Consider the following 12,426-nt stretch of genomic DNA (forward strand, 5'->3'; position numbering starts at 1 on the left):
GTCGCAGCAGATGGCCCCGCCCCTCCCTGAGCCTGGTTCTGCTGGAGGTTTCTTCCTGTTAAAAGGGAGTTTTTCCTTCCCACTGTCGCCAAAGTGCTTGTTCATAAGGGGTCATATGATTGTTGGGTTTTTCTCTGTATACCTTACAATATAAAGTGACTTGAGGCGACTGTTGTTGTGATTTGGCGCTATATAAATAAAACTGAATTGAATTGAATTAAAAGCTTTCTTCCTTTCATGAATCAGCCTCATAAGAGCTGGTTTATTATTAGAGAAAAAAATGCACAACTTGAAGGAAGGAATAATCATATCTCTACAAAAGGAGATATAGTTGCAGACAATGTCCGTCAGTTCATTCATGTTTCTGGATGACTCCACAAACACCAACCAGTCAGTGCAGTCAAAGCATCCCTGCAGAGGCGTTGTTACTCCAAACCTTTATGTGGTGTTTCCTCACCATCTCACTCCTCAGTACAAACTGGCAGGAGATGCACCGTGTTGTGGTCAGAGGATCCGAGGGCGGGGCCTGCCACAGATGTATGCGCACCTTTTATGGAACCATAACATAGATCCAGACTTTTATTGAAGTGTGTTCACATGTTGATAGAAACTGCCCAGTGTCTTCTTCAAATTACAGTGATTAAAGTCCCCCAGAATAATATTAGGGGCCTCAGGAGAGAGAGATCGGAGTGAGTACACAACGTTGGAGATGGTGTCAGCCGCCATCTTTGGGTTCGCTTTATGATGGACACAACAGTGACACTGGTCTGCGGGAATTCCCTCGGCAGTTATGGCCTCATAGACATGGAGAGAATCTCAATGTCCGGCAGACACACCTGTTCACGGACAATAAAGTTTTTACACCATTTCTGATTAATGTATAAACACACCCCTCCTCTGTAAGATTTCCGAGTAACTCCGGAAATCAGCAGCTTTGCATTTATGCTCAGCTTTTTCATCGTCACAACAGATTGGCACTGCCCCAATCCATTATTCAATCTCAAGCTCTGCTCTGATGATTGTGGTTACAAGTGGTAGAAATGAGCTTTTCTGAAGGGTGGCTGGTGTTTCTCTTAGACAAAGCGTGACAAGTTCAGTGATTTGGGACAGAATGCTACTCCTGCACATTGAAACGAGCCAGATGAAGTCGTACAGGGAGCTGTTAGGATGCTTCATGGGAAATTCCAGGGAGAGATGTTCCAGGCCCTGTTGTAGACCCCGAACATGCTGGAGAGATTGGTGAGATTACGTCTCCTGGCTAGGAAAGGCTTGGTATTGTCCTGAATAAGCTGCAGGAGGTGGCCGGGGAGGGAGAAGCCTGAGCTACTCCACTTAGCCTGCTTCCTAAGCAATCCAGACCCAAATAAGGAGGACAAAATGGACGCATGGATTTTGATATCTTGACAAAATATTTGACAAAAATGATGCAATTATTGCCTGTCTTTTTCAGATATACGGAAGATTAACAAAGTCAGAAGGATTCATTGTCTATTGATTTTGAATGTGTATAGAAAATTATGTGCTAATCCTTGATCCTTGGCTGACAATTTACTAAAGAAGTAAAAACTGAACCTGCTAAATGATGCAAGTGAGAAGATCACTTTTATTCTTTAACAAGAGATTTTAAGATAAGTTTTCCTCTGGAAACCAAGCATATATAAAATGAACTGTAGTAAATCCAGTTAATTCCCAAAAGAAGAACAAATATTGCTGTGAAATAAGACAATAATACATATTTTTTTGAAATTGTTGCACTTTTCCATTTATTAATTGAAAGAGTCTCACAGGCATTTCCACGTTAAGCAGTTAAACCTGTTTTACTATAGATACACCCTAAAACAATTGATATGAAAAACAAAACTTACATTGCTCTGGTCTCTCATAAATACCTGCTATTTATTTAAGCTTAGTTAAATGGAGAATAAGCTAAAGGCACTGAAAAAAAAAGTAAAAAGGAACAGTGCTCATAGCCATAAAATGATGCCACTTTCTTTCCAATTTGTCTTAAAGACAGCAGTTAAGGCACTGTGGTGACCAGTAAACAAACAAACAAACAAACCAAAAAAAGGAAGAATGGAAAAATAGCCTTCAAGACCGTGGTTAAGGCACTGTGGTGACCGGTACACAAACAAACCAAAAAAAAGGAAGAAAAGAAAATTAAATGACACAAATAAAATGTATTGTAGTGCCACTGAGAAGATAAGCCATATCCACAGGAATGCACATGGCCTTTGGTTGTACTATTGGTTAAAGCTAGATTAGACAGTCCTTAACAACAGACTTACTTCTGTTATTGTACCATAATGTACCATAATGGGGGGGGTCAAAATTAAAATCTACTTACGTAAAAGCACTACCTGATAGGTGGTGGCTCCAACTGCTGTATAGTGTGTAAAATGATGAGTACGACTACAGAAGAATGTCATATCCAAGTTCAGTCACTTCCTGTTTTTGCTGACCGGTTTACTGACCAGTGGCAGAATTAGCCATCGGTAAGCCTTTGACAATCTGAGCAGGTGTCTGCAGCACAAATCACAACACAATCAATTCATAGAAAGCTTCAAAATGTTGATAAAGGCAAAGTTTAAGCACGAGGAAAGATTTAGAAGACTTTAAGAAGAACATTAAGCAGATTTTTGCTTCATAAACAGGAAACTGTTCATGAAAAGATCATTTGTGCTTTATATGACAAATTAAAAGCAAACCTAGTCTACAGTGTCTTTTTGATGAAATTGATAACAACAACTATATATTATTGTTTAGATATTAGATATTATTGTTTACTGACACTTACTTATAAATAATAATTCACTTTGGAAAGAGTTTGTTGTTGTTGTTTTAAAAATGCAGATACTGCAAAAAAAAAAATCTATTTAATCTAATCTAACTAGAAGTCCTACATCATTGTTATTGGCCGTTATAATTTTCCATGTGATTTCAACAGAGCAACAATAAAGTAAGTAAAGCCTGCACACAGGGAACAGGAATGTTCACCAAAAGAAGAAGAAAAGAGTAAGAGGATCTGACAAGGAAGAAGGGCTTATTTGAAGGATGCGCGGACCAGGCGGCCCTTGAGAGGCTGTGGAGGGCGGTAGTTGTCCACCATGTAGCATGGAGCTTCTCCATCTCCGGTGAAGAGGAGGCTGCGAAACTTGGCCATCTAATGAGGAAGGAAAGTGACAAAGGGAGAGTAATAAAAGATCATGTTTCCATGGACTTCTGCAGAATTGTGGAGTTGCATTAGTACAATTTCTAGCAATCATCACAAGCAGATTAGATTAGGAGATTACAAGTGTGAGGTGAATGTATACTCTGTAGTATCACCAAGGGCTGGTTATATTGATAACTTACAAAATTACACAGTCAGTGTTGCAATGTAACCAGTTGCTGTATCTAGTAAGCAAGTACACTACCTTTCAAAAAGTACTACATGATGTACATTACTTTTTAATTTTTTATAGGTGAACAAAACCATTTCACCGTAATGTTCCCACACAGACATATTTAACAAACAGCTATTTCAAATTGTAATCATCTTCTAAGCCTTATTTAAAATGAAAGAAAGACGTTTGCAGTTGAGTATCATATAAAACAGCCTATTTTACATGTACGCTCACAGTGCACTTCTACCCAACAGTAATACGACGTGATTTCAAGATGGCGCCGAGTATGGCAGCCTCGTCGCGAGCTCCCCCAAGCAACAGCTTTTTTCTGTGTTTAATTTTACTTTTCCTTCATTTTTTCGCGAGTAGCACATTGTCTCCTTGTGTACGACCGACAAACCTTACTGGACATAAAAGACGGTCTTTCTTATAACTTTCCGGAGTTCAAGTTTTGCAACACGGACGCTCCGTTTGCAGACCCCCCATTCATCTCACCTGAGACGCCTTTGTTCTCTGGCCCTGGAGGCCGCAAACGCCGACGCAGAGGGAGAAGATCTGGCGTTCTGGTTCGACTGAGACGGCGCACTAACAGACCACCGTTACCCAGTTTATTACTGGCTAATGTGCAGTCTCTGGAGAACAAGCTGTGCGAGCTTCGGGCACGGATCTCATTCCAGCGAGAGATGCGGGACTGCTGCGTGATCTGCCTCACAGAAACCTGGCTATCGGACAAGGTACCGGACTCCGCAATACAACTACCGGGGTTCTCCGTGCATCGCGCGGACAGGTCACAGGATCTTACTGGGAAAAGCAGAGGCGGTGGTGTGTGTTTCATGATCAACAACAGCTGGTGTGATTATGCGAACGTGCACCCGGTCAAATCCTTCTGCTCACCGGACCTGGAGTACCTGATGATTAAGTGCCGGCCATTCTGGCTACCGAGGGAATTTACAGCAGTGATTATTACGGCTGTTTACATTCCCCCACAAGCCGACACTGACCGAGCACTCAGGGAACTGTACAGCGCGATCAGCAGCGAGGAAACCGCACACCCAGAGGCAGCGTTTATCACAGCCGGAGACTTTAATAAGGGAAACCTGAAGAAAGTCTCACCCAAACTCCACCAACACATCCATTTTAACACACGTGGAGACGGCTACTCCCGTAACTCCGGGACTTTTTTTTCTTTTTTCGTTTTTTTGTTACACCTCTTTCCGGGATGCGTACAAAGCCCTCCCCCGCGCCCCATTCGGCCAATCAGATCACCGCTCCATCCTGCTCCTGCCCGCCTACAGGCAGAAGCTGAAACAGGAAGCTCCAACCCGGAGGGCGGTGCACTGTTGGACGGACCAATCGGAGTCTGCGCTGCGGGACTGTTTTGATCACGCGGACTGGGAAATGTTTCACGTGGCTGCTAGGGACATTGATGATACACAGACTCAGTCTGTGGATTTATCAGGAAATGCGTGGAAGATGTCGTCCCATCCAGAACAGTTAAATCCTTCCCAAATCAAAAACCCTGGATTAACGGAGATGTTCGCGCGGCACGGAGCACCGCCTTTGCCTCCGCGAACACATCGGACTACAAACACGCACATTACCAACTCCGGAAGACGATCAAAGCAGCCAAACGTGAGTACAGGGACAGGGTGGAGCAACAGTTTGACAACCCTCGGAGTATGTGGCAGGGACTAAACACGATCACAGACTTTAGAGGGAAAACCAGCACACCGCAGACCACGGCCTCTCTGTGTGAGGATCTAAACGTATTCTACGCTAGATTCGACACAGCGAACACCATGAGACCGGACAGTGTGCGCACCGCGGATGACGTCAGTGCGCACACTGTGTCTGAGGAGGATGTGCGGAAGTGCTTCAGGAAGGTGAACGCGACGCAAAGCTACTGGTCCGGACGGGATTCCCGGCCGCGTCCTCAAGTCATGCGCGGCTCAGCTGGCTGGAGTGTTCACGCACATCTTCAACCTTTCCCTCTCTCTGTCTGTAGTCCCAGCCTGCTTCAAAATGGCCACCATCGTCCCTGTACCCAAATCCTCCACCATCTCCTCATTGAACGACTGGCGACCTGTAGCCCTGACCCCCATCGTGAGCAAATGCTTCGAGAAGCTGGTCAGGGACTTCATCTGCTCTGCACTACCCGACTCACTGGACCCTCTACAGTTCGCATACCGCCACAACAGGTCCACTGATGATGCCATAGCCCTGACACTACACACTGCCCTGTCACACCTGGAGAAGAGAGACACGTATGTGAGAATGCTGTTTGTAGATTACAGCTCAGCATTCAATACCATCGTTCCCTCGAAGCTGGACAGGAAACTGCAGGATCTAGGACTGAGCAGCTCCCTCTGCAGCTGGATCCTTAGCTTCCTGTCTGACAGACGCCAAGTGGTCAGACTGGGCAGCATCACCTCATCCCCCATCACACTGAACACTGGTGCTCCACAGGGGTGTGTACTGAGCCCTCTCCTTACTCACTCTACACCTACGACTGCACAGCCACTAACAACTCCAACATCATTGTGAAGTTTGCGGACGACACTACAGTGGTGGGTCTTATCACCAACGGTGATGAGACGGCTTACAGGGAGGAGGTCAGCGCCCTGACCCACTGGTGTCAAGACAACCATCTCACCCTCAACGTCGCAAAGACAAAGGAGTTGATAGTGGACTTCCGGAGGTGCAGAGAAGTACACACCCCCATCACCATCAACGGCGCTGCTGTGGAGAGAGTGAGCAGCTTCCGGTTCCTTGGTGTACATCTGGCTGAGGATCTTACGTGGTCAGTACACACAAACAAAACAGTGAAGAAGGCGCAGCAGCGCCTCTTCTTTCTCAGGAGACTGAAAAGATTCGGCATGAGCCCCCGCATCCTCAGGAAGGAGGTTCTGCAGCATCCGGTCCCGACCAGCAGACTGAGAGACAGCTTCTTCCATCAGGCCATCAGACTGCTGAACACGTCATAGACACCTCAGCTTCACTACTGGAACTTTAACATTATGCACTCCATACTGTACAGTAATGCCACTGTTTTGCACATGTCTCAACTTTGTATATTTTTATATATTTTATTTATTGTTTACTCTATTTAATTTGTAAAATATGTGTACACACACACACACACACACACACACACACACGTAGAAAAATATTTAGTATACACATCCAGAAATGCATATACTATTATATATTGTACATATATTTATTAGTTTCAGATGTAGCCATTCTTGTATTTTGCTTGTTTACATTATTGTATTTTGCACAACTCTGTTGCTTGTGAAGCTCGCACACAAGAATTTCACTCACATGTGCTGTACCAATGTACCTGCACATGTGATGTGACAATAAAAGTGATTTGATTTGATTTGATACATGCATAAGCAAATAATAAACCTTTTAATGAAATAATGTTTCATCCACCTCACATCCAGAGGGAGAGGCCCATCCAATAAAAGTTTCCTCTTTAGCATTCCCTTATCATGTCAAATGGCTTTTTGGTCCAATTTGATGAAGGCATTGGTTTAACCAAACTGAAGCTAAAATGACTTTTCTTCATACACTTTTCTGAGAACATTCACACCACTGTTTCACAGGATTCCCAGGACAGGATTAGTTGAACATCAGTGTGCTAGGACTAAAATGTGGAATGAAAGATGTTAAACAATTAAATTACTAAGACAACATGGAATAATCTCACGCAGTGTATGTGTGTGTGTGGGAGAGAGAAAGAAAGATAAATGCCTAAAGCAGTAAGATTGTTAAAATAACTATTTCACTGGGAGTGAAATAGTTATTTTAGCCTTTAGCTAGCTGGTGATCTTGAATTTACTTTAGCAGGCCAAAGTTTCCGTTTATCTGTCACTAAATACATGTTACACTATGTTTCAGTGTTGCTGCACTGATTTCTACTTTGTGGAAAATAACTATATCTATATATATGCGTGTCTTATAAATGTATGAGCACATTTAATGTTAGTGGAGAACGCTTATTGCCACCTCTGTGTGAGTTTTGTGTCACACGAGGGTTACATTCATGAGTGCAAACTGCCCCCTGGAGATACAGGCAGTCAGTGTAATCTAAGTGAAACACCAGTTACTTAAGGTTTAGACCCACCCTACTAAGTCTGATATGGCTTCTGTAACTACACTCTTGACAGTGATAATGTTTGGATCAACATTCTGGCCCCCCAAACCATGCACAACCACTAAATGAAATGTATAGTCATACAAACGTGTGTACGATTATACTGTAAAAAACAGAGTAACAGGTAAACAGCCTGTTCTCTTTAACCAACAACAATGAAATTGTGTTGATTTCATGAGTCTATGAAGCTTAATACTTTCCTTTCACTTTCCTATTTGATGTGAAAATCTTTCAGCATTCTCAGCTGACAAAATGACTAAAAAGCATGTACACAATCGTGCACATGTACTAAAGTGTATATTTTCTTTGGACTAATACACTCACACTCTGACATTCTACCTAAACCCTTATAACACTGTCGCCAAGGGCTTGCTCATTGAGGTTATATTATTGTTGGGATTTTCTTGGTATTATTGTAGGGTCTTACAATATAAAGAACCTTGGCTGACTGTTGTTGTGATATAGTGCTATATAAATGAAATTGAATTGAATCAAATAGTTATAACTACACATTGCCTATGTGTGTGAAAGGGATGGGGTTGGGGGCCAAGATAAGTACTTGTGCAGGGCTGACGCTGATTGGCTCCTTAAGTACAATCCAGGTGACACTCTCTAGGAGGGGAGGAGTCGTCAAAGAGCCCTCATAGGTCCAATAATCCAGGGAACCAGGAAGAAGAGTCCTTGGATCGAAGTTAGCAAAGGTTGTCTGCTTTCCCTGTAGGCATGAGGGAAGAGAAAATGGAAGAAAGGGAATACCAAAAGAAAAACCATGATAGTGGCATCATTAGTTTCCAACGCCTTTAAACTGCTCTGAACAAACAGTACGAGCACATTTGTTTTCAGCAAACCCGTATTTTACCAATTCTGAGACAGCTGATTTTACCTTGTTCTTGATGGCATCCAAAGCATCCAGAACTTTCTGAAGGCGGGGGTTGGCAGCACCAATCTGGAACACAATGTGAAGACAACAAACTTTTATATTTAACATTTTTTGTTTTTACTTTATTCATTTTGAACTTTTTACCCTCTGACGGTTCACCTTTAGAAATACCCCCACTACAGCAAGTCCATCAGGCTTTTCAGCTGCCTCTCCAAAACTGGAGTAGTTAGTGTTCCAGTGCACCAAGTGAAGCTAACAGGAAAATCAAACAAAGTTGAAATATTAAAGCACAAATCTGAAGAAAGTAAAGTAACAACTAAATAGTTGTTTACACAACAGACCCACAAGTTGCATATTGTGTGCAACTGTTTTTAGTCCTATGCAGTGTCAAGATCTTTTTTACCTCGCAGGGGAACTTGATGCCATTGAGAGTGTGCTCAGAGCCTCTGTTGTCACTTCCTCCCCAGTGGAAATGAAACTGCCTCAGACGGTAGACTCCAGAAATAGGACCCCCAGTCAAGGCTAGTAATAACAGAACATCATAATCATTGGGGCCACAGTCAGGAAAGGACAGATGTTGCACCTGTTGATCTTTGTATTCAGCATTGAAAAAGCAAAAGACCCAGGATTTTCAGAGTCTGACCTGTATGAGGTTAACACGGGATTTTAAGTCTTTTCTGGTTCTCAATTGTTTTTGAACTTTTTGAACTGAGTAGAATGACTTAATTCTGTGTTTACCTTTACTTTTGTAATGATATGCAGTACACTGGATAAAAGGTGAACAGTAAAAGTACTAGTATAGTATAGTATAACAGGGTGGGGTACTGTAGATGTCTGTTGACCTGCAGATAATGAAATAGAGCTGATTATGATTAACTGCATGCTGACATCATCACTCTTATCTACTACAGTACATACAGCAGGGGTGGATGCATAAACAAGACAGATAAAGCTAACTAATGCTAGGATCAACTGTAAATGTACACAATGACATACACTTTAGAATTTTTTAATCAAAGAGTCACATTTTCTGACCCTCTTCTACACAACTGCAATATAATGAATATTATATACTCATTACACTTTTGTCCATAAGGCTTTATAACTGTACAAAACATTAAGAAGATTGCATTGGACATCTAGACATTTATTTGATGATTTAGCCACACCTTACAAGACATAAATAACTAGATGAATATCTTTTTTGTGGCTCTGTACTTACTGGAGCTGTTTGTGTCATCCACAAAGTCCACCTGGAAGGAGTGCCCATTGTTCAGAATGCCCTTGGTGTTTGAGGGGTCGTAGCTGATTTTCAGAGCCTTCAGAGATGGGTCATAATGAGCTTCTTTAGGGATTATGTTAATGGGAGACTGCCTGTTCCCATCAGCTATGGGGAAATCTGCAGCCCATGTGTCAGGTCCTGCAAATACATGCATGTGTTAACATCACACATACGTTCCACATATGACTCTCCATGCTATACATAAGTATACTGAGAATTTTAAAATGCACCATTTCTATTGGTTTTTCAAACTGAAGTTAAATGTAAATATACGATGTTTACGACTAAGAAATGTAGAACTTACATTTAATTTCTCATTTCTGTTTATCAAGTACAAGGTCTCAAGGTTAAGGTGCTCACATCCTTTATGAGAGAGTTGAAAAATTAACACGTTTAAACGATCATACTGCTACTGACCTAAATGAGAACCTTGATGTTGAAGTTGTTTAGTTAATAAAAGCAGCAGTACCACAATACATACGATACAAATGACTTTCAAAGTATCGGAGTTCTTTCCAAGGTAAATGCTAACAGTATGAACACAGTAAGTATTGGAAATCTATTACACTTGGCACATAAATTGCTAGATAATACCTCACATGTAGGTTAGATACAGAAACTTTCATACAATTTCTAATGAAAGGTTGTAATAGTCAAGTCTATTTATAATCCATAAATTGTAGTTTTAAAAGCCATTTTATCGAAATAAGTCCCTTCCAAAATGTCCTCAGCTCTAAATCTCAACTGTACAATATATATATATATATATATATATATATATATATATATACACACACACAACATTTCCCCATTTTATTCCTGTCTATAACATCCAGGTATTATAGGCAGTGAAAATATATTCTATAAATATACAATTAAATAAATATATTACTAAATAAAACATAACAGCCCGTTTTTATTTGAACATAAAATTACAGAAAATGTGTCCCAGAGAAACAGTTATCTTAACTAATAAAACTAACTAACTTATCAAAACAAACCAAATTACATGTTTATTTTTATTTAAAAAACTGTAATAAAATCCATTCATTAAAATACAATTATGGTTTTAATGTTTAATCTTAAAGGAATAAATAAATAAGAACGCTTAGCTTCTGTAAACGAACAGGGTCTCTGTAGGTCTGCTCCTACCCCAGGCTTAGCCGCAGTGGTATATTGTTTAAGCAATGAAATTATTATAGAAAATGGACAAATTGTTGTTTGTAATATATGCCACTGTCTACACAACTATATAGAAAACGGAGTTGAGTGTGGCAACATCCTCTCCTGCAGCAAACCCGGTAGGATGCTCTAAGATCCTCACCGTTGGTCGGTTCGTATCCCCATCCATGAGACATGGCTGCTCCAACTGTAAGCTACCCTGGTACTGATTAATCCACGTCAGTCTGCTGGACGATAAAAAGGCGAAGGGTGATCTGTAATTACCACTCGCTGCGTTGCTTTATATACGCTGTGTCAGTCCTCACCCCGGTGGGTTTGGCTTGCCGCTTCTTAAGAGAGAACAGGGCAGCCATTCAGAGATGTGATGGTGGCGTCCTTTACTAGCCCAGTCCTCCTGCTCGCCTCTCCTCCCCCCTGCTTTCCTCACGATATGCGGGGTCTCACTTTTGAAACGACGTGATGGCGATTTTTCAGCCCGCTCTCTCTCCCCCTGGCAGAGAAGGATTAGTACCTGATGCGCGCACATCCTCCACACATGTATCTCTTCTAGCACCCGGCAGCGTGCCGATGCTGTCTTTCGGTGCTTCCAGCGGATCTGATATTGCGAAGCCTCTTGCCAGCTCTTGTTGGTGTAGCTTTGTGCACGGGATGTTCATGCCTTTGCACGCTCAGAGGAGCTTATTTGTGGAGTGGAGGCTTCCGCCCCGCAGTTAAACCGTTAAACACAAGCACACTTTCCTACCAAAATAGCCCTAGTTTTCAATATCCTAAGCGAAACAGGTCAAAACGCAAATAAATAATATAATACACTTTAAACCCTAATACTCAAAGTAAATACATTGTGTAAACGTAATTTCCCCTAAAAATCTATTAACTTCAATATTTTGAGTTTCTCTTTTTTCAGTGTGAGTTAATTAAAGCAATTGAAGTTATTTTGCTGAATAAGTACCAGTTAAAAATATTTCTGGTTTAGATATCTGACAGCAAACATAAAATATTTTTTAATTTTTAACATAAAGATCGAGTTCATTTTGATTTTGGCATTGGACAATACAACAGAACTACTTTGATTGGTAACTTGAAGGGTCTTAGATTTTTATTATTCTTTATATATTATAGATAGTGCTTGCCTTGCTTTCTTGTTGCCTGTATGGTGGGTGAAACTGACCCAATTTCAAATGGCAGCACACCTGAGCAGGCAGGGCTCTGGTGTATAAAAAGCCCATAAACTAGCCCTACCAGAACCTCTTGGGTTTCTTCTCTGCTTATTTTTCATGGACGCTGCTTAGCTGATAAAGCATTTCAGTTTTGTTTTTAGCACATGCTCTCTCAAATACTCTCTGTGAAATCAGACATCATGTGTTGATATGCTGACAGTCGTTCAAGCTAGGTGTCTTTATTTTATTTAACTGAAATATTGTGAAATATCAGGGGTGGCTGGAGCTCAGGTGGTAGAGCAGGTCGCCTACTAACCGGAAGGTTGGTGGTTCGATTCTAGTCTGCTCCAGTGTGCATGCCAAGTATCCTTGGACAAGAT

At 41.5% G+C, this 12,426-nt stretch overlaps 1 protein-coding gene across 2 annotated transcripts; it reads right to left on the bottom strand.

Annotated features, from left to right (window-relative positions):
• Nucleotides 1–1,735: 1,735 nt before the first annotated feature.
• Nucleotides 1,736–11,505, bottom strand: LOC102301523 (carbonic anhydrase). 2 transcript variants are annotated; one of them, XR_006054988.1, is made up of 8 exons: nt 11,032–11,505; nt 9,648–9,845; nt 8,829–8,947; nt 8,585–8,677; nt 8,429–8,491; nt 8,105–8,260; nt 2,950–3,160; nt 1,736–2,666 (listed from the first exon to the last, which is right to left on the bottom strand). XR_006054988.1 is itself a non-coding variant. In XM_042225849.1 (7 exons), the coding sequence occupies exons 1-7, from the start codon at nt 11,063–11,065 to the stop codon at nt 3,041–3,043; spliced, it is 783 nt and encodes a 260-aa protein (XP_042081783.1). In that variant the 5' UTR covers nt 11,066–11,505; the 3' UTR covers nt 1,736–3,040. The 2 variants fall into 2 exon arrangements, 1 of the variants encoding a protein (XP_042081783.1); XM_042225849.1 differs by having other exon boundaries at nt 1,736–3,160.
• Nucleotides 11,506–12,426: the final 921 nt, after the last annotated feature.

The sequence above is a fragment of the Haplochromis burtoni genome, unplaced genomic scaffold (assembly GCF_018398535.1).
Source record: "Haplochromis burtoni strain Fernald_Lab_line unplaced genomic scaffold, NCSU_Asbu1 Contig_185, whole genome shotgun sequence".
Lineage (NCBI taxonomy): Eukaryota > Metazoa > Chordata > Actinopteri > Cichliformes > Cichlidae > Haplochromis > Haplochromis burtoni.